The 19900-nt window shown below is 48.7% G+C and overlaps 2 protein-coding genes across 3 annotated transcripts in view; one reads left to right on the top strand and one right to left on the bottom strand.

Moving 5' to 3' along the window:
* Positions 1-8417, bottom strand: part of ARHGAP17 (Rho GTPase activating protein 17) — a 41442-nt gene extending 33025 nt beyond the window's left edge. Inside the window, exon 1 of the mRNA XM_008928228.2 lies at positions 8374-8417. Within this exon, the coding sequence (XP_008926476.2) occupies positions 8374-8381 (8 nt within the window). The 5' untranslated portion in view covers positions 8382-8417. The remainder of the gene's footprint in view (positions 1-8373) is intronic.
* Positions 8418-10072: 1655 nt separating this feature from the next.
* The window catches only part of LCMT1 (leucine carboxyl methyltransferase 1), an 18212-nt gene continuing 8384 nt past the window's right edge, over positions 10073-19900 (top strand). For both annotated transcript variants that reach the window (XR_003916385.1, XM_018086423.2), the window contains exons 1-5: positions 10073-10177; positions 11216-11307; positions 11883-12004; positions 13346-13422; positions 14245-14306. Coding sequence is in view for 1 of the 2 variants with exons in the window: in XM_018086423.2 (XP_017941912.2) it covers positions 10101-10177; positions 11216-11307; positions 11883-12004; positions 13346-13422; positions 14245-14306 (430 nt within the window). In the remaining variant the exon portion in view is untranslated. The remainder of the gene's footprint in view (positions 10178-11215; positions 11308-11882; positions 12005-13345; positions 13423-14244; positions 14307-19900) is intronic.

Raw genomic sequence — 19900 nt, forward strand, 5'->3', positions numbered from 1 at the left:
CTGCCACGAGGCTCCTGCATTCAGCACCAAACTAAAGCTAACTCGGCCCCTGGACTGCAGAGAGGGAAACACGAGCCTCCCACTAATCACGGTTATTACCCTGCACTTCAACACACGCTCGGACCTGCTGGTACAAAACCAGGATTACCTTATCCTGCCGTGCCACTCTATAAAACACACCAGCTCAGAACACTTAATCTGCGTGTTAAATCCCCTTGCAGCAGGGCAGCCCAGCTGAACGCTCGGCCCAAACACAAGCTGCAAGTTCAGCTCACACGTTGGTTTTCCCGTGTGAGAACACCACCTTTCTAGCTCCATTTTCTACAGAAAACATAACTTTTAACCAGGGGATTGCCATTTCCTAACAACTGCTTTTTAATTAAATTATAGATGCCAAAAGTCTGAATTTGAATAACTGCTGTACTTTCTACAGCCATGTCCCAGCTGTGATTTTGAAACCTGCCCACGGGACAATTTATCTTCTAAGAAAGGGATGATCTTTGAACTTCATTTTCCTGTCACTGGCTGAAGTAGCTTTTTGTAGCCTTAACACTGTGTCACCCAGGATGTGTGTACCTGTGTGTACAACAGAATTAACAGCTCCCAGCACTGCCCTGCCTTGTCTGTGCCACACTCAGCTGTACAAGTTACCACTCTTCCTTTTATTAATTTTAATTTTCACTCTGGAAATGTCATTGGGACCTTGAGAAACAGCCAGTGAGGTTATGCATACAAAAATCTCAGTGCAGCTATCTCGAGCACATGACAACTTGCAAGACAGAAGGAAAAAACTCCTTTATTGCTCCTTCTCACTCTCAGTGCCTGCAGACCCCTTGGCTCTTTGATTCACTCCACTGCAGTCACTCCAGGATGTTCCTGTCACACTGCAATGCAATTAACTTCACCAGAAAACAATCCCTGTCAGGGAAAAAAGGCTCCACCTCACTGAGAGAAGCATTTGTGACCTCACCCAGCTGGCCCAGGAGTCGTTTCCTGGTGAGAGGCAGCACTGGCTAAGCAGAAGACACACGATTAACTCTGCTATCCTATGGATCAGTGACTACAAACCCAAAGCTTTTAGGGCTATTTGGTGTCTAAGGAATAAATTTAAACAAAAATCACAGAATCCCAGAACGGTTTGGGTTGGAAGGAACCTTAAGCTCATCCAGTCCCACCCCTGCCATGGGCAGGGACACCTTCCACTAGCCCAAGTTGCTCCAAGCCCCGTCCAACCTGGCCTTGGACACTTCCAGGGATGGGGCAGCCACAGCTTCTCTGGGCAACCTGTGCCAGGGCCTCCCCACCCCCACAGGGGAGAATTTCTTCTGTAAATCCAACCTAAATTTCCCCTCTTTCAGCTAGAACCCATTACTCCTTGTCCTGTCTCTGCAGTTCCTGATGAAATGTCTAATTAAAATGATCTAATTCAGCCAATAAAGCAATGCTGCAGCTAAAAACGATACCCCAAAGTTCCCTATTTTTCCTCGTCCAGACACCCAGTGCTGCTTGAGGCACGACAGTGTCAGCAAAGATCCAATTAAGCCTTCAAGACTGGTACCTATAACAATCCAACAGCCCCAAAAACCAAGGGAATCGAGCAGAGTGATCTGTTAAAATCCCTCCCTTTGTCACCACCAACTGCTGCGAAGGCACTCGGTTCTGAATGACTGAAATCAGACTTCCTTCCCCAGTTTAATTGGTGTTTAATTAAACTCCCACAGGTTTCAGGTCAGAGCTGTGCCATGGCCAACTGCTGCCTTAGGTCAGGCTCAAGGCCACAAGATGTTTTAAAGATTTAAAATGCCAAATAATGGAGCTATTTCATTTAAATTATAACCCCTTTCTTTTTGGAAACTGTGCACAATATTAGAAAACATATCTAACACACTAAGACACTTGTTATTTAACCCCATCCTAAAAAGATCCTGTTATTTGGCATTTCATCATTGCTAATTTAATGATCTCTGAAAAGCAGCTCTGGCCACAGATCCATTATCATTACCTAAAAATACCATGCAAGTGTCTAAGAAATACATTTGCTTCCATCAATTCCAAGTGTATCCCATTACAGCATCGGGCTGAAACAGCCTGTTACATCACTTCTGGCTATTTTAGCTGATCAAATCATTACTATTTCGAGATTTTGACTGTGGGCATAACCTGACATTAAAAATTATTTGTTCTGAAGATCCACCATCAGATCAAGTTAGAATCAAGGAATCACACTTCATCCCCAGAGATGAGGATTATTTTGATTACATGAATAAGTATCAGGAGGAAAAAAGGCACCTCCAGAGTTGAGTAGTTGAGCAGCTGCCACTAAAGCACATTCAGGTGTATTTTTACCTCCCCTATCCTGCTGTTATGTCAGACACCAAAACCTCCACGTTGGACACACCTAACCCCCCTGGACAATATCCCTTCCTGCCCTTCCAGCTCCCTGTGCTTCCCTGTGTGCTTCCCCCTGGCAGTGGGGCAGGTCTGCCCAGGAATGGTGACTCTGGCTCTGGTTATGTGCTGTGTCACAGGCTCAGCGTGCCAGGGGTGGTACAACCCTTCCTGCTGCCCTGGACCCTCAAAACCTCCCCAAACCCCCTGAGAAACACCTGCACAGGAGAGTGACACTTCATTCAGCATTTTAAGGCAATGTAAGATGGTGCTTTCCTGAGACAGACTCTCCCTTTATCTTTGTCATGCTGTCCTGACCCCCCAGCAAAATAGGAAGGCCAAGCTGATCCAGGCAGAACAGATCCCACAGTGTCTGTGTGGGAACATTTTATCAGTCCTCTCATCTGCTTCATCAAGCAGCAGCAGAGCCAAAGGAGAAGAGGACACATAAGCAAATGGACGATTAATATTTCCCAAATCTCCGAGTTTGGAATCTTTTAATTTCTTTTTCTGCCACAAAAATCTCAACTATTTTACCCACTGCCCACTCAGCACTTGACACATAAGTTGGACACAAAATTATTATGTAACTTTTTTCTTCTGACCAACAGGCTTTAGCTGGTTCCCTGGAATTCACAACACTTTATTAAGGTATCCTCAAGCCAACAAAATTTAGTTTGTTGTTTGGTCTTCTCTGAAGAGAAGGCTCCGGAGGGATCCAACTGTGGCCTTCCAGTACCTGAAGGGGCCAATAAGAAACATGGAGAGGGACTTTGGACAAGGGGGAATGGCTTCCCAGTGCCAGAGGGCAGGGTTAGATGGGATACTGGGAAGCCCTGGTGCTCTCAGCAGCCACCCTTGCTCAGAGCTGGGTCTGTGAGGACACACATGGGAAATGCCACCCACGGGACACCTGAGCCCCACACCCTGCCCACGTCACCGCTCCTGGACGTGGGCATGGCAGAGCCAGCCCAGGAAAGGCATTCCCAGGTTTTCATGTGGTCTGGAAGCGGATCACAAGCGAGGAGGCTCTTAAACTGAGGGCTGAGCAAATCCTTACTCATTGATTTAAAACCTGTTGCTGCCCTTGTAAGGCTACAAGTTCTGCAGAGAAAGAAGTTTCTTAAAACCACAACATAATTTCTCAAGTTTCCAATCTTCAGGATTCTTAATGACCTGGACTTTAAACACGAGATCATCTTGGTCCCTGAGGAATTAGGAGATCCTGATGAACTGATTGCCTTCACAAAACTTAGAGGGAACACCAAAATTAGGCCAGAACACGGTGCTTTGTTTTTTGTTCACAGCCAGAACCTCTCACCTACCAGGGGTTCCAGCACAGCAGTGCAGCTGCTCAGCAGGAGCAGCAGTTCAGACTCACAGGTCTGCCCAGCTCCCAGCCCTCCACCAACACAGAACAACTGAAGAAAGTCACCCCAAAGTCCTCACCTTAGGCAAATTCAGGTGATTTTTCCTTTGGCTTCAGCAATCTGCTTTGAAAGGGACATTCATCAACGGGATTAACAGATACTCCCACAAAATTTGATCTAGACCATAGCCTGGGCCCAATCTGTATCTATATATTTATATTTATGGTATTATTTATGTAATCTGTGATTTATACTGTTTGTGACTGCGATAATAAAGTTCCAAACATCCCAGCCAGTGCCAAGTTTCCCCACCAGCAGCAGCCCCAAACTGAACACATAATAGCTACATGTTTTTCTATAACTGGCAGTTTGTCCTGGTAGAAAAACCCAATTCCTGAGCTGCACAACCCATTACATTGTGTCAGAGCTCCCCAAGGGGTGCAGGAAACAGATAAATACACTGATACCGAGAGACTTTGCTGACCCTGCCGAGGCTGAGCTGTGCTGATGGGGTGGCTGAGCCCTTTCCTTGCTCCCTCTGGGATGGAACCCCCACTTTGCCAAGTTTTGGGCCTCTGCAGAGCCCACAGTACCCTGGCAGTGCCCGGGGGCACCGACCCTTTGCAGCTGGGTGTCCAACAGCCAAACTGCCCCAGGTGTCTCTTTAGACAGTGATTCCTGGGCTGTTTTCCCAGTGCTCTGGCACTCACACACCCTCCATTCCCCCCAGAGCCCGACCTGCAGCCCCGAAGCCTGCCCTGCTCACGAACACACCTCCCCTAATTCAATCCACTGGGCACTTTAAGCCCATCACCGAATTCAGCTGCCAACCAGAGATCTCATGCAATTTTCTAATTAAGGAGACCTGGAACTTCATTTGGAGATAAACAGGAAATGCTTAAGATAACGATTATAAACACTGAAACGAGGTTTTTCTTTTCATGAGCACTCAGATGGAGACAAATGCCAACCTAAAGCCCAAGCACAAAGAGGACTTTGCCCTGGCCATAAATATTTCATATTTCAGTGCTGTTTACCACTTTTTCAAATATCTTTGCCAAAGACAACAAGCACTGCAAATAAATAACACTTAGCAAATTTAACTTCTTTTAAAGGATGTTTGGGTGAGCCAGAAATTTTCAAACACTGGAGTCATACTCCTTTTTTTTTTTCTCCACACAAGAACTAGAAAAACATTAAAGAAGAATTTCTTTGATATTAAATGGCACTGTAGGGTTAATGTTATATTGATGGAAGAATTTTGGACTTAATAGAGATGAGTGCACTCTTGTTTCATCACCCTGGATGCTTTAAAAAAGCTAGTTTCAAAGTACTAACAACAAAAAATGAAGAAGTAAAGGAACTTCCTCAAGTAATAATTCACAGAATGCTTCTGAGAAAGACCAAAATCAGTGGATAATGCTTCAACAGGAAAAAAAAAAAAAGGAATCAGTTGGACCATTCCCCTTTTCCATGAAGTATTACTAGAAGTTATTGCTTTCCAGCAGGTTTTCCCTGTACAGATAAACGGAGGCAGCTCCTCCTGTACAACAATCCAATAACAGGCATTTTAACATAACTCACTTTAATGTAATAATTATGTTACAACCACTCCAATTCCAGCTCAAGACTTACACATTGCCAAGTGGCTTGAAGAAACACTAAATATAGTTCAGCACAGAAACTTTCATGCAGGACATGAGCTATTAAAAGCCATGTTCCAAAACTCCATGTGAGTCACAGCAATGCCATGAGTACAGGCCCTGGAAAAACCTATTTGTACACAAGGAGTTGCATTTGGACAGTGGGAAACGAGCACAGAAGTGATGGTAAGTCATCTTCTTGCATAAAAGCAGAGCTTTCTGAGGCAGTTTGTGGTCTCTTCCAGATTTCTAATTAGTCAGAGCTGCCTGTCCCTGGTTTAAATTACTGCAAGAGCCTCGGGGCAGATCGAGTATCTCTCCCAGTAAAGGCAGTAAGAATATCCACCTGTCTGATCTTGGGTGACTTCACCAGACCTAAACCTCCCACACCAGTTGTCTGGAATCATTTTAATCTGAATGGTACGCTGGTGACTGCACATAAAAGATGGAAAAAGAACCTGATGGCAACAAGAGCAGCAGCTGGTCCCCAGGGGCCGGGAAGCCCAACTGGTGTGAGGCTGTCACAGCCTGCAATGCCATTAATTACAGCCCGAGCTCTGTGAGCAAACAGCACGGTCCAGACCCTCCGTGGGCTCATTCCTCATGGAAATTACTCTGCTATGTACTTCAAATGCTTATTAGTGTATCAGTGCAAAGCTTTGATGACAATAGCTCTGAAGGTTTATTTTCATTAGGGATGACTGCAGCTTAAAGGAAAATATTCCTGAGCTTCTAATCAAATCTGTCTCCTTTGTAATTTATAAAAGGGTATGAAAACTAAGACAAGCACTCACAGATATCTGAAGAATTACCTTGCTGACATCATACATCACATAATTAATTTCTGAGCCTAACACTCAGCTGCTCTGCTGGAGTGAGGATCTGCTCCGGAAGCGTCCCAAGGACAGGTACAAAGGTACAAACACCGGGGGGAACCTCCTTCCCCAGATCTGTGAGACAGCACGGACTGAAACACAGCCCACAACTCCATTTCACAGGGCCCTGTGCCCAGGCCAAGCACACACACACAGTTGATCTCAGGGGATGTGAGCCATGGTCCTCAGGAGAGAGGAAGGTTTAGGGGAATTAGTACATAAATCCCATTAAAAGCAATCCCAGCACGTGGCCTCTAAGGAATCACAGACCACCTGAAATTCATCAAATTCAGAATTAAGGTTATTCCTTTCTTCTCCACTCCCTCCCCAATTTAGTTTTGCAGCCCATCTAAAACTTCCAGGCTGTTTCCAGCTGGATTTGGGATGTAGCTCAAGACAAAGCCAGCTCTGAGCTGGCTCCTCTGGGTGATCAGCTGTGTGCCTGTCATGGGCAAGGTGCCACTTTATTCCCATGCATTAATTCAGCTCGTGTGGAACTAATGATTTCCTGGCAAGCCCTGCCTCTGCTCACCTGCACGCCCAGCCCTGCTTTTTGGGAATTATCCTGGCTGGATTAGAGAGCCCTCACAATAGCATGAGCACCAACACATCCCAAGACTCACTCACTACTCCAGCTAAGGCTGCCCTGAGAAAACTGTGATGCCACCTCCAGTGACAGGTTCTGTCTCAGTCACCTGGCCCACACTCTGACAGTGACTGATATTTTACTTTTCAGGTTTCCCAGAGCTCGAGCTGTTCCCCTCAGCAGCACTGACAACAAATCTGGCAGATACATAAAATATACAGTCCTCAACAGCAGACTGAACACTTGTCTTAAGGCAGCCAACCACATCCACGAGACAATTGCAGCAAAATATTTAACACATCTATTAATTATTGTGGAATCCTGTTCCACTCAGCTAATCCCCTCTTTAATTAGTTTCCTACATGTATTTCACAGCTCCATATAATCCTGTCCATGGACTCACAGGCTTCCCATAAATGCCATTCCTTGGCTTTGATGGAGCTCTTGCCCATCTTTTCTTATTTTCCACACTAAGGTGACACTTCCCTGATCCCAAATCACACATGTGGGATCCAAGGCCAAGGATGCCAACCTTGGAAGCGGGCTGGGAGAAGGGCAGTGTCATTCCTCCCTTCACCCCTGAACTATTTCAAACACCCCCTCATTAAAGAGAGCAAACCCAGGCAGAGCTGCATCGCTGAGGCACGGCCGAGCTCTGCTGACCTCCTGGGGGAGTGTCTGCTCTCCACACACCCCAGTTATGAGGGAAAAACCTCTGAATCGTGGAAAAGCAAAGCAGGAGGAGACACCCCTTCCAAACACACCACCAGGAAACACAACAGCCAGCGAGAGGTGACACCCAGGGGGATGTCCCAGGGAGGGTAAGTGGGAAGGGGCAGCTCCCCCAGCATCCTTGAGCACCCCAGGTGAGGGGGAGATGTGACCCCTCAGCACAGATCCCAAACTGCTCCTCTTGTGGAGCAGCTTATTCCTCTACAGGATCCCCCAAGGGCGTCCAGGCTCTTGAAACACTGAGCCATCACCTCCTCAAGCAGTTCCAGAACTAGCGGGTCCCTCTATGCAGGGCTTCTCTCCTCATCCTGCCCCAGAGCTTACAAATGAGTTAACCAACTCAATACAACATATAAAACTGCCTGCAAGATCCCACTGAATGCCCTCCACGAACCCCGCAGTGCTTCTCAAACCACATCTGAAAGCCTCAGCCCTGATATTTGCAAGTGAAACCAGTTAAAATTTGTCCCCACTACATGGTTTTACAAGAACCCTGATGACTACAGGAATGCTTGGCTAGTACACGAAATGTAAGGAGCTGAGTAATATGAAATATTTGCAATTAATATCAGGCTTATAAAAACACATGACTCGGCATCATTTTAAAAGGTTCAAAATGGAAAACAATGACAGCATTGTCTGTGCTTTAATGAAACCAGGAACCCCCCATCCCACGTGCCCAGACTGCCAGGGCACCCCAGACTCCCTGGCACAGCTGTGTGAGCAAGAACCTGCCCAGACACCACGCCCCGAGCACCCCACGGTGCCACTGCCCTCACCTGCCCATGGCCAAAGGTCAGTGCCAACCTCCCCACACACCCTGCTCCAAACACTGCTCCACACTTCAGCTGGATTTGCCCCTGGAAGCAGAAAGCATCCCGAGCTGTTTATCCTACTCAGTACAACCCAGATTACTCGAAATTCCACTCGGGATTTGGAGCTGAGGGGCTGACACATGCAAACAGGGAATGCCAGTAATCCCTCCAACAATGTAAAAAAATCCATTAGTTGATATGGAATGAGAGGATGGAGGTTGGTTGGGAAGTTGTTCCCTTTTCCAAGCAAAACAAACCTATTAAAAATTTACTCCTTGGGCTTTATTAGCTGACACACCTGCCCTGGTTTGCGTGGGCCCCGAGGAAAGCAAACACCCTGCTAAGGGAGTTACTGGAGAGGATGCCACCAAAATATACTCAGATAATAAATGAATTTATACTCTCAGTATCAGCACAGGCTTTCAGTTTATACTTTCAGTATAGGTGCAAACTTTCAGATTAAATCTTTACTAAAAGCAGAGAAGAGTTTCTGGAGGAAAGTACTGACTTCTACTAGAAACCCAGTGCAGTGATATCTGCACGTTCAGCTCACGTGTCTGGGCACAGATTTATTTCCACAGACCCAGGTCCCTCCCAGACTCCAACAGCTGGAAATTGGTGACAACTGTACCTACAGGGCTCCTGTTACTTTTGTTAAAATTAAGTCCTGGGGGAGGCGCTCCCTGAAGCATTTCTTAAATGTGAGAAAGAGCGAGAAACAGCCCGAATACCTCAATATTAACGCGGAGAGAAAGGAAACGAAACTCGCCAAAACCCAGACAGGAAGAGCCCGATGCAAATGGCCCTGCGGGGCTTGGGGACCCCCAGGGCTCTGCCGAACCCGCCGGACCTCTACCGAACCAGGTCCGGTGTGACCGGGGGCAGGGCAGGGGGAGCGCCCGGGGCCGGCGGGGACCGACCGACCGACGGACCCACCGACGGACCGACCCACGGCGACCGACGCGCCCACCGCCCAGGGCAGCGCGTCCCCCGTCACTGTTTCAAGCCCCGGGCGCCGCGGCCGCCCCTCCCGCTCCCCCCGAGCCATAGCGGCCGTTCCCCGCCGGAGCCCCGCCGCGCCCGGCCCGGCCCGCAAACCTGCCCCACGGTCTGGTTGGCGAGCGCTTCATGCGGTTGAACTGTTTCTTCATGGCGGCGGCCGCTGCCGGGGCCCTCCCCGGCGCCGCTGCCCCCCGGGCTGCCCCGGCCCCGCCGCTCCCGCGCCGCCCCAGCACCGCCCGCCGGCCCGGCCCGGCCCGTTCCGGCCCCGCCCGCCGCGCGTCACCGGCCCCCCACGGACCGGATGGCCCGCCCGCGGACCCGGATGTGGCAGCTGCTCTCCGCCACGGCGCTGCCTCCGGCGTTCTCTCGGGAGCCTCGGGCGCTGCTGCTCTCTGCAGGGCGGCCCGGGCCGGGCTCGCTGCTCGGAGTGCCCGTTTTGGGACAGGCCCCACTCCGCGACCGCGCCGGTACCGCCGAGGCGTCCCCCCCAGGACTACAGCTCCGCGGCGTGCCTTGCGGTTATCCGCCGCTTCCCGGCCGGGCGCTGCGGCGCGCGCGCTCTAATTGGGCTTTGTGGGGACGGACGAGCCACAGACCAATCGCGCCGAGCCCCGGCGGAGGCGGCCCAATGAGCGGCGGGCGGGGGGCGGGCCGCAGGGGCGGTGGCAGCGGCCGGCCCCGCGCGCTCCATGGCGGCCGCCGGCGGCCCCGACGAGGCGGACGAGGCGGTTCGCGGCACCTGCGAGGACGCGTCTGTCTGCAAACGGTACCGGCCCGGGGGGCGGGCGGGACGGGCACCTCCGCTCTGTCCCCGCCCCGCGCCGGGGCGCTGCTGGGTCGGGGAGCGAAGCACGGGCGGCTCCCGGGAAGCGGCGCTGGAGGGGAGCGGGAACAGCCCCGTGCGGTGCCGGTGCCCCGGGAGAGCAGAGCTGGGGCCGCGGGGTGCGGAGCTGAGCTCCCCGTGTGAGGGCGGGCTGTGCCCCGAGCACGCCCGTGCTGCCGCAGCCCCCCGGTCGTGCCTGTGAGCCCTGTGCGGGGTCGGCTCAGAGCTCGGTGATAAAGCAGCGTACGGGGGTAGCCAGCACCTCACAGCGGGGTCAGAAACTCCGGTAACGCTGGATATCTCTGAGGAAAACGGTCTCCATATATTTCAGGTTTCTTTCTTCATCCCCTGTAGGGCGGGCGCGGCGAGGGGATGAGTTGGTTGCCCTCTTGTGCCTGATTTAACTTGTGTCGTCGCTGGCTGTTTGTTCTGCCCTCTTAGTTTTTGCAGCAGGAGGTTGTTGGGTGTTTGAGTTTGGCTTGAGAGTTTCCCTTTTTGAATCGGTTGTAAAACCAGTGGGTTCTGTTAGAATAACACTTGTCTGTGTTAAAGTGCTGTGTTTAAGCTCTGGAATAAGTGCAAACAGCTCGTGGCATAACAAAGGGTGGAAGCAAAGCCTGATTTGTGTGTGTCTGAGGACCTGGAAACACAATTCCCCTGCTGGGTCCTCCAGGAGGAAACAGCTGAGATTCGGGTCTTTGCCCACAGAATTTTACCCAATAGCACAGAGCCCATTAAAGAGTTGCTTCTTTAGTATGGCAACAGCCAGATTTTCTGACTAAATTTTATATAATCTCTTAATTGAAATGGTTCCACGTGTGGAACAGATTTTATTCTGTGTCTGCATGTGCACACCCAGGGCAGAGGGACCTTACCAGTCCCTGTATCTTTTGGGGTACACAGGCTTTTAGGGTACACCAAGATGTACCCTTAGTGGCCTTATTTCCTAATCCTTTCTTTCTTTTCCCCACTCCTGGACAGGTTTGCTGTCAGTGTTGGCTACTGGAAGGACCCTTACATCCAATATTTTGTGAGACAAGCCAAGGAAAGGAAAGCACCTGAGATCAATAGAGGCAAGTTGGAATGGGGATGGAGACACTGAACTGGTCCTGAGGCTGACAAAACCCCTGTGCACTGGGTGTTAGGGGGGTAGGGAATACAGGAAAGAGTGAGACAAGTTTTCTTCACAGAAATAATTTCTTATTGTAGCTGATCTTTTAAATACTATTTTGTAAATCAATGCTCTCATCCTTTGCTTTCTGTGTTCTAAACAGGATGTGACTGTGTGTCTCAGTGTGCAGAAATCTCCTCAGAGCAGTCACAAATGTTTCTTTGACCCAGGACAGCTGGCTATGTCAGCTCTGGTCTCTGCAAGTGTGGACACCAGCCAGAGTTATTTTGCTCTGTTTGAGGTGAAACTTGACTAAAATGTCTATTTACCCAATGAATTCTGTTTTATCAGTGCATCAGATTTTTTTAAAAATTAAAAAAGAAAAACAAAAGCCCTTAGGTATCTTAGAAAGAGGGCATTACTCTTCCTAAGAAACACCACTGTTCACACAGGCTACCTGAAATTCTTCATGAGTGTTAAACATCAAGTATTACATAAAAATAATAATTAAACTGAAGCTTTTGTGTGTGTTAACAGGTTATTATGCTCGTGTTCACGGAGTCAGTTATCTGATTAAAGCTTTTCTAAAGAAGACAGAATGCAACTGTCAAATTGTTAACCTTGGGGCTGGCATGGACACCCTGTTCTGGAGACTGAAGGTGAGGAGAGCTGAGGTGACAGGCCTGGCTGAGGACTGAGATCCATGGGGAGGTTTGAGCTGCCCTTCTGTGCTTGTCAGTGCTGAGTTCTGTCACACAGGGGGAGGTGGGCAGGGAGGCAGCACTGCACAGGCTGTCACAGAATCCCAGAACAGCTGGGGCTGGAAGGGACCTCTGGAGATCACCCAGTCCAACCCCTGCCCAGGCAGGGTCACCTGGAGCAGGTGACACAGGGACTGTCCAGGTGGGGTTGGAATGTCTGCAGAGAGGGAGACTCCACCACCCCCTGGGCAGCTGTTCCAGGCTCTGCCACCCTCCAGGGAAAGAAGCTCTTCCTCATGCTGAGGTGGAACTTGAGTTTTAGTTTATGGCCATTGCTCCTCGTGCTGTCACTGGCACCACTGAGCAGAGCCTGGCACCATCCTCTGGCAGCCCTGGAGATATTTGTATGGATTGATGGGATCCCCTCTCAGCCTTCCCTTCTCCACACTAACCAGGCACAGCTCCTGCAGTCTCTCCTCAGCAGAGAACTGCTCCAGACCCCTCACACCTTTGTGGGTGGACCCTCTCCAGGAGCTCCTTGTCTTTCTTGGAGCCCAGATGTGGGCACAGCACTCCAGATGTGCCTCCCTGGGGCCGAGTAGAGGGGCAGGATCACTCCCTCACCCGCTGGCCACACTCTTCCCATGCCCCCCAGGATCCCAGTGTCCTGGCTGCTCTGCCTCAGTTCTCTGCTTGTTTAGAGTCAGTTCAGGTGCTTTTAAACCTCAGAGCTCAGGAGGGGCTGTGGTTTGCCCTGGCTCTTCCCCAGAAGTGTGTGACACCGAGCTGACCTCTAGTGGGCTTCCAGGAACAGCAGGAATGCCGTGGTTTGCTGTCCTCTTTCAACCTTCAGATTTCACTGTTTTACCCTATAACAAAACAGGAATGATATACCAAAGCACAGGATTGTACAGCTCTGTGTACATGTTTCTGAATGAACTGTATAAATGTGAGTTTATATATGTAAATCACAGAATCCCAGGCTGGTTTAGGTGGGAAGGGACCTTGAATATCATCCAGTCCTCAGGGAGGTTGGACTGGATAATCTCCAGAGGTCCCTTCCAACCCCAACTATTCTGGGATTCTGTGATTACATAAAATGTTAAATAATTTCCTTAATGCCTAGAGAACATTCTAATGTCTGTGAACTGCATTTTGTTGGGTTTTAGGTTGTTTTAAGCTGTAATTGTTATACCATTGTTAGAAATGCCAGAACTGTTCAGGACTTGGAGTTATATCTTCTTCTGTGGATGTGAAACCTGAGTCTCCCTAATTCTAGTGTCTTCCTCCAAATCCCAGGATGAAAATCTTCTCCCTAGAAAATATTTTGAAGTGGATTTTCCAATGATCGTTGCAAGAAAAATACATAATATCAAGTAAGTCTGAGGCCTGTGTTTGTCTGTGTGAGCCTGGATGTGAGTCAGTGTCATTATTTCATCTCTCTGCTGAGAAACATTTCGTGCTCTGGGCTATGAGGGTGGTGAGGGTGTGAGGCACTGACAGGCTGCCCAGAGAAGCTGTGGCTGCCCCATCCCTGGAAGTGTCCAAGGCCAGGTTGGACGGGGCTTGGAGCAACCTGGGCTGGTGGAAGGTGTCCCTGCCCATGGCAGGGGTGGCACTGGATGGGCTTTAAGGTCCTTCCAACCCAAACCATTCTGGGATTCTGTGTAGAGTAAAGGTTCATTATGCAGGCAAGTTCCTACATGTGACTGTGCAGCCACTGTTCCAAACTGGAGAAAGTGGAATGTGGAAGCTGTGGGGAGCCAAGCAGACCTCATTCTGGGGCAGGGAAAATCTCATGATGATTAGAGGTGATTAAGTCTTTTTTTACTGTTGGAGACAGCAGTAAATTCCCAGACTTGCCTGTTCAGGTAGAGAGGTAGGATAGCTGGTGCTGTATGGGAATGTTCTGTTTGGATGAATCCATTAAGGCTTATTGAGGATACATACAGAGTGTCTGGATTTTTCTTGAAAGATTACCTCAAAAATTAGGAGTAATCGGGTATAAAAGTCAACTGCAACTTTCACAAACTTGCAAAGGTTTTCATTTCCAGTAGAGGGCAGAGATATTCTCTTGGCTGCTTTTATCACAGACACACACACACATAGATATATATATATATGTTAAAAAAAAAAGATGTAAGCTCACTGTTAAACAGGCTTAGCTGCTCTGAGATGCTTCTTCCTTCTTCCCACAGATCAAAACCTCCCCTGTCAAAACCAATTATGGAATCCCATTCAGGGGACTCTCTTCTAATAGGTGAGTCATCTTCAAACTCAGTCAGCAATGTACTGCAGCACTTTTAAAACTTTTCTGATCATTTTGTTCTGCTATGTGGGCAGGCTTTTAATGTTTGAAATGCTGTTTGGACAGAGAATTGTGAGGGAAAAGAAGCTTTTTTCTTCTCTTACAGACTTCTGCCCATTCGTTCTGTGTCATGTTAGAAATGTCTTCTCTTTAAGTGGTTTTATTCTGCCAGAAAGTTTTTGGGTTTTTTCTTTTTCTCTCATATGTAGCTTAAGTTTTCTGTCACAGGAAAAGAAGTGCTACTGAGAGGCATGGATACAGGATTAAAATATCTATTGAGTGTTTATCTTCTTTCTGTCTCATTAGGAGAACAAGTCTTTACATTCAGCAGAGTCTTCACAGTAGAAACACAGCCTGCAAAGTCCAAGCTCAGGAGCCAGTGCTGTTTGTTATATTTTAGTATTAAAAGGGTAATAAATTCAGGTGGTGTCATGTGGTTGTACCATCTTGGCTTATAACCTTATTCTAGAACAGGATGTTGTGGACTCCCCATCCCGAGGAACACTAATTACTTCCATCTAGGATAGCAACTATTTTGTGTGAGCAGGTGTGACTCTAAAGCAGAGCTCCTTGTGTTTGCTGCTCCCTGAGGGATCACCTGGACTGGTGCTTTTATTAAGCACAACTCTAGCTCAGGGTCTGGAGGGCTTAAAAGGGCCCTCACTGAATGCCAGACTGGGCCAGGCTGGAAGGGAGCACAGCGGGTCACTGGCCCCACCTCCCTGCTCCAGCCCGTGGCACAGAGTGTGTCCAGAGGGGTCTGGAATATCCCCAGGGAGGAGACTCCACAACGCTCTGGGCAGCCTGTTCAGCGCTTGTCACTGCACAGCAAAGTTCTTCCTCCTGGCCAGGTGGAACTGCCTGGGCATCAATTCCTGCCCATTCCTTTTGTCCCATTTCTGGGCACCCCCAGCAGAGCCTGGTCCATCCTCTGCCCCCCCTCTGCAGGCACTGACACACATTGGGGAGGTCCCCTCTCAGTGTCTCCTCTAGAGGCTGAACAGCCCCTGCTCCCTTGGCCTTTCCTCATGAGGGAGATGCTCCATCCCTTCAGCATCTCTGCAGCCTCCTCTGGACCTGCTCCAGGAGCTCCATGTCCCTCCTGTCCTGAGGAGCCCAGAACTGGACACAGCACTGCAGATGTGCCTCCCCAGGGCTGATCTGCTGGGAAGGCTCTTCCCAATGTCCCCCAGGATCCCACTGGCCTTCCTGACCCCCAGGGCTCCAGGGGTGAGGAAGTGCAGAGTGAGGAGGTGTGCTCGTGTTCCAGTGGGAAAATGCAGGTGCTTTGCCCCCAGGCTGCCCCTGGGATCCCAGTGCTGCCACACTCTGCCTTCATGGGGCATGGTTATGCAGATTTTATTGCTGCACGTTAGAGTGTCTTAACTTACCAACCTTCAGGTGTCAGGAGTTATTGTTGTACCTTCAGGCCTCGAAAGATGAAAGTCCAGTGCCCCACCTGAGGGAAAGGGCTCCTGAGGAGCCCTGGGTTCTGGCTGGGCCCCTGCCTGTGCCATCCCCTGCCACGGTGGGATCTGCTGCACAAGCACTGTTCCAAAGGCAGCCCGGGCCTTTGGAAGGGCTGTGTCTGTTTGTGTTCCTGAACAGCTGTAAATGTGTCTGGTACAGCACAACAACTGCAGTTATCAGCTTGCAGGGCTGTATTGTAATCAAAAGCTATTAATAGCAACTCAGAGCAGTGATCAGCAATTACTGTGGCACTGGGGGAGTGCAGTGGAGTGACTGGTTTCTCTGAAACTGGTTCTCTGGTTCTTTCTCAGTGCTGGGTTTTAAAACCTCAGAGTAGCAATTTCACTGTACCCAGGCTGGTGTAGGATCTGCTACACTGACATCTCTGGGGTGTAGCATCATGTCTGGATAACCTGGAGATGCTGGAAGCATGTTGTGGAATCCCAGTTTGAACTGACAGTCAACCACAGGTTGGTTGGAGTGAGATCCATGTGGGAACTCTCATTTAAGGATATATTAATGGAACTGCTTCCTGTGGAAGTGCCAGCACAAGAGGTGGTGGAATAACTTGGTAAATCAAACAGATGAGCAGAGATTTCTTACAGGTCTAAGGGAACTTGACAGTGTATTTGCTCAGCTACTGACTGGTCTATACCCTCTCATTTTAAAACTTACTTCCAGCTGGAAGGTGATGGCTGTGACTCCAATGGAGAAATCCAGGGAACTCCAAGCCAGTGGGACTGATGTCTCTACTGGACAAATTAATAGGAATTCTAACAGACAGACTTAGTGCAAAAGAGAAATCATAGAATGTGTTGACAAAGACTCACCATGGCTTTTGGAAGAGTGAGTTATGCTTCACAAACCTGTTGGAGTTCTCTGAGTCAACGGTTCTGTTGGAAAAGGACATCAGTATAGCGCCTGGATTTCAAAAATGTGTTTTGACAGTGTCCCTTACCAAAGTGTGCCAAAGAAATGGCACAGTGGTTGTGGAGAAGGAATGGTTCTCATATGGATGAGGAGCTGGGATGGAGGGTGAGCATATGTTGTTAATTTTCATCATGGAGGAGATGGAGATCTGTGCTTAAGGATATGTTGTTGTTCAACACTAAGGAATAATTGTGAAAATACAGTGATTAGTAAATGGCAGCTTGTTGGCAAATCCAAACTCTTCAGAGTGGTAAAGAACTGTAGAAGAACCTTGTGAAATTAGTGACTTGATGATGAATTCAATGTGGATTAATAGAAAGTGATGCACATGGGGGGAAAAAATAGTTTGTGCCTCACATGTAAATGATTATTGCTGCCTTCCTGCAGGATCTGGGTATTAGAATAAATAGATGTATGAAAGCATGAGCTCAGTAATGGTCCAGAAATCCAAATCAAGTTTAAACGTTCTTGGGAAAAACCTAGAAAACAGCTAGTTAGTACGTGTTTGCCCTTTTTTGACTTTTCCCTTTGTAGCTGCTGTTGGCTCTGTGAGAGGCAGGATATCACACCAGGGGACCTCTGGTCTGACCTGGTACAGCTTTTAGACTGTGGAATATTCAGGGAGTACCACCTGTCATAGGGAGTGTAGTGGGCTGCAATGAAGCAGCATTGCCAGGTAGGGAAATGTTACCCATTTTTGTGGGGATATGGACCAGGATTTTAGAATCTTGGGGAGGAGGTTCTCCCATCCTGTGCCTGCTCCCCCACATAAGTTCCACACTGCTGTCTCTGGTGTACCAGGAATAATTTGTTTGGATTGTTTGGAATTTAATTTTTGAGTTGTTGTAATATGGATTGACGTGATTCTTGTTCTCTCAGTGCTCTTCTGCTCACCCTGAATGTTCTCATTCCATGAAGCTGGAGCTAATAGACAACTTTATTGGCTTCAGGGCAGCATCTGCTGTGCTTGCCCTTTGGACAAGGCAGGGACTGCACGGCATGCAGTTCAAATATAGATGTTGGTGGCCTCTGCCCTTGGATGCAGCAGGATGACACTTGTCACTGCACAGCTCTGTGCTTTCCTGGGGAATGTTGGATCTCCAGGGAAAGCAGTGATTTGTGCAGCAGTTTGACATTGCTGGGGCAAGCACACAGTAAATTGTTTCCACTGTCTGGGTGATGCAGTTGCTGGTGTTGGGAGGTCAGTGCCCCACCTCTGTTCCCTTTGCAAGTGCCAGTTACACTCAGGGAACTGTTGCCCTCCTGTGCCTCTCACACCTTCTGCCCTGCCTACTCCAGCTTTGGGACCTGCTTGGTTCAGCCTCCTCTTCCCTCCCTTTCCAGACTGTCCTGTGATCTGGTGCAGGTGTCAGAGGTGTTGCTGTCCTGGTGATTTGCAGGCCTTGTTTTGGGGATGATCCTGAGCTTCTGAGGCAAACCAGATTTGTGTTTTGGCACGTGCCCTGCTCTGGTGTAGTGAACGAGGAGCTGAGTGAAAGCAGAGCCATATCCCGCCTGTGGAATAGGCTGTATGGGCTGGTGGGTTGTAAAGCTGCCAAAGATACCTTAGGATGAAAATCCTAATGAAATCAGTTTGAGTCAATAGTATCCTGCATTCTGTCTCTTGGAAAACCTCCAGGAAATTGTTGCACTAATGTGAGAAGGGAGTAGGAAAAGCAAACTGAATTCTTGTGGCAGAGGAAGCACTGAGCTCTGTGAGCCTGTGAGGCTGGAACGCTGCTCCAGGAGCCAGGGGAGGGCCTGGGGCCATCCTCAAACACAGCAGTTACTCGTTCCTAACATTTCTGTGAAGAAAACATGTATTGCAGTGAGGTCAAAAGGCAACTATAAGCAGCTCCTGCTACTATTCCATTACTGCAGGGATGTCTTGTTCTGAGTCTACGAAATTTGAGCCACTTGTGTTGTTATTTCTGTGCCAGAAGTCATGAAAAATAAACATTCAGGTGGTGTGATCAGAGCAAAGCATTCTCTGTTGATATCCATGGATAGCTGAGTGCTGCGTCTGGGCCGGGAGAGCCCGTGTGGGGTGGATGGGGTGGGCTGGAATGGTGGGGCTCTTCCTTCCCTCCTCCTCTCTCCCCTCCCTTGAATCCCTCAAGTTAAATCTGAGTCTGGTGTTTCTCAGACCTTCATTTCAAGTGCAAGAGAGAGTCTTTGTACGTGACTGACTGAGTGTGAGCATCACACACAAAGCCACAAGGTAGGAGAATACCCTAGAGAATACCCTAGAGAATACCTAGAGAATGTGCTCTGGAGGGGAATATCCCAACCCAACAACCCTGCTGGAAACCAGCACGAAGTCTTGGTGCCTGGGTAGGAACTAGTGCTTGGAATATGGGATTTTCAGTGGTTTAAGACAGACATTCTATGATTCTGGAGTAAAAGTGCTTGAGTCAATGTGGTGTGAGCAAGGGACATTTTATTTCTGCCTTGGAGTGTTTGTGCTCCTTTTTTATTGGATCACTTAAAAGTTTTGTAGTTTATTTCTGGCTTTTATTTCTGTTCTTCATTAAAGAACAGAAATTCATTACTTCTGTGTCCAAGTCTCTGAAGCTGGACAAGGAGCTGGCATTAATTCCCTGCTAATTGTGGTGGCTGACGCTCGCTGTGCCCTATCTATGGACAGAAACCAATCCCTATTTAAATACTTCCCTGTGTGTGGTGGGGTTTTTGGGTGGCTTTTTTTGATGCCATTATCATGGCCTTGATGTAATCACTGAAATAGAAGGGTGTGGGAAGTAGTAAAGCTATTACAGAACATGCACATGGAAAAAGCCTTGACTCAAAATGTTGAATCATTTGCCACACAACTTCTTTTTTTCCCTTTTTTTGCCCTGTGACTCTCTTTATGAACTGTTCTGGTTCCTGGAACTGCTCAGAAATGTTGCAGGAAAGGCAGCTATAGTCACCTGCTAGCCCCACTTTCAGACAGTTGGTCACTTGAAAGCTAAACAGAGGTGCACCCTCTGGAATGTTTGGTCACTGCTTGATCTAATAAATGATCTAATAATTGGGAAAAACCCCACTTGTCCCCAAACTTTTTTTTCCCTTTCTGGAATTGGAATCCCCTTTCATCCTGTCTCTTCAGCCACTTGGCTTCCCTTTCCCTCTTCACCCAGCCTCAC

Source organism: Manacus vitellinus, unplaced genomic scaffold, assembly GCF_001715985.3.
Source record: "Manacus vitellinus isolate BGI_N305 unplaced genomic scaffold, ASM171598v3 scaffold_93_pilon, whole genome shotgun sequence".
In the NCBI taxonomy this organism is placed as follows: Eukaryota; Metazoa; Chordata; class Aves; order Passeriformes; family Pipridae; genus Manacus; species Manacus vitellinus.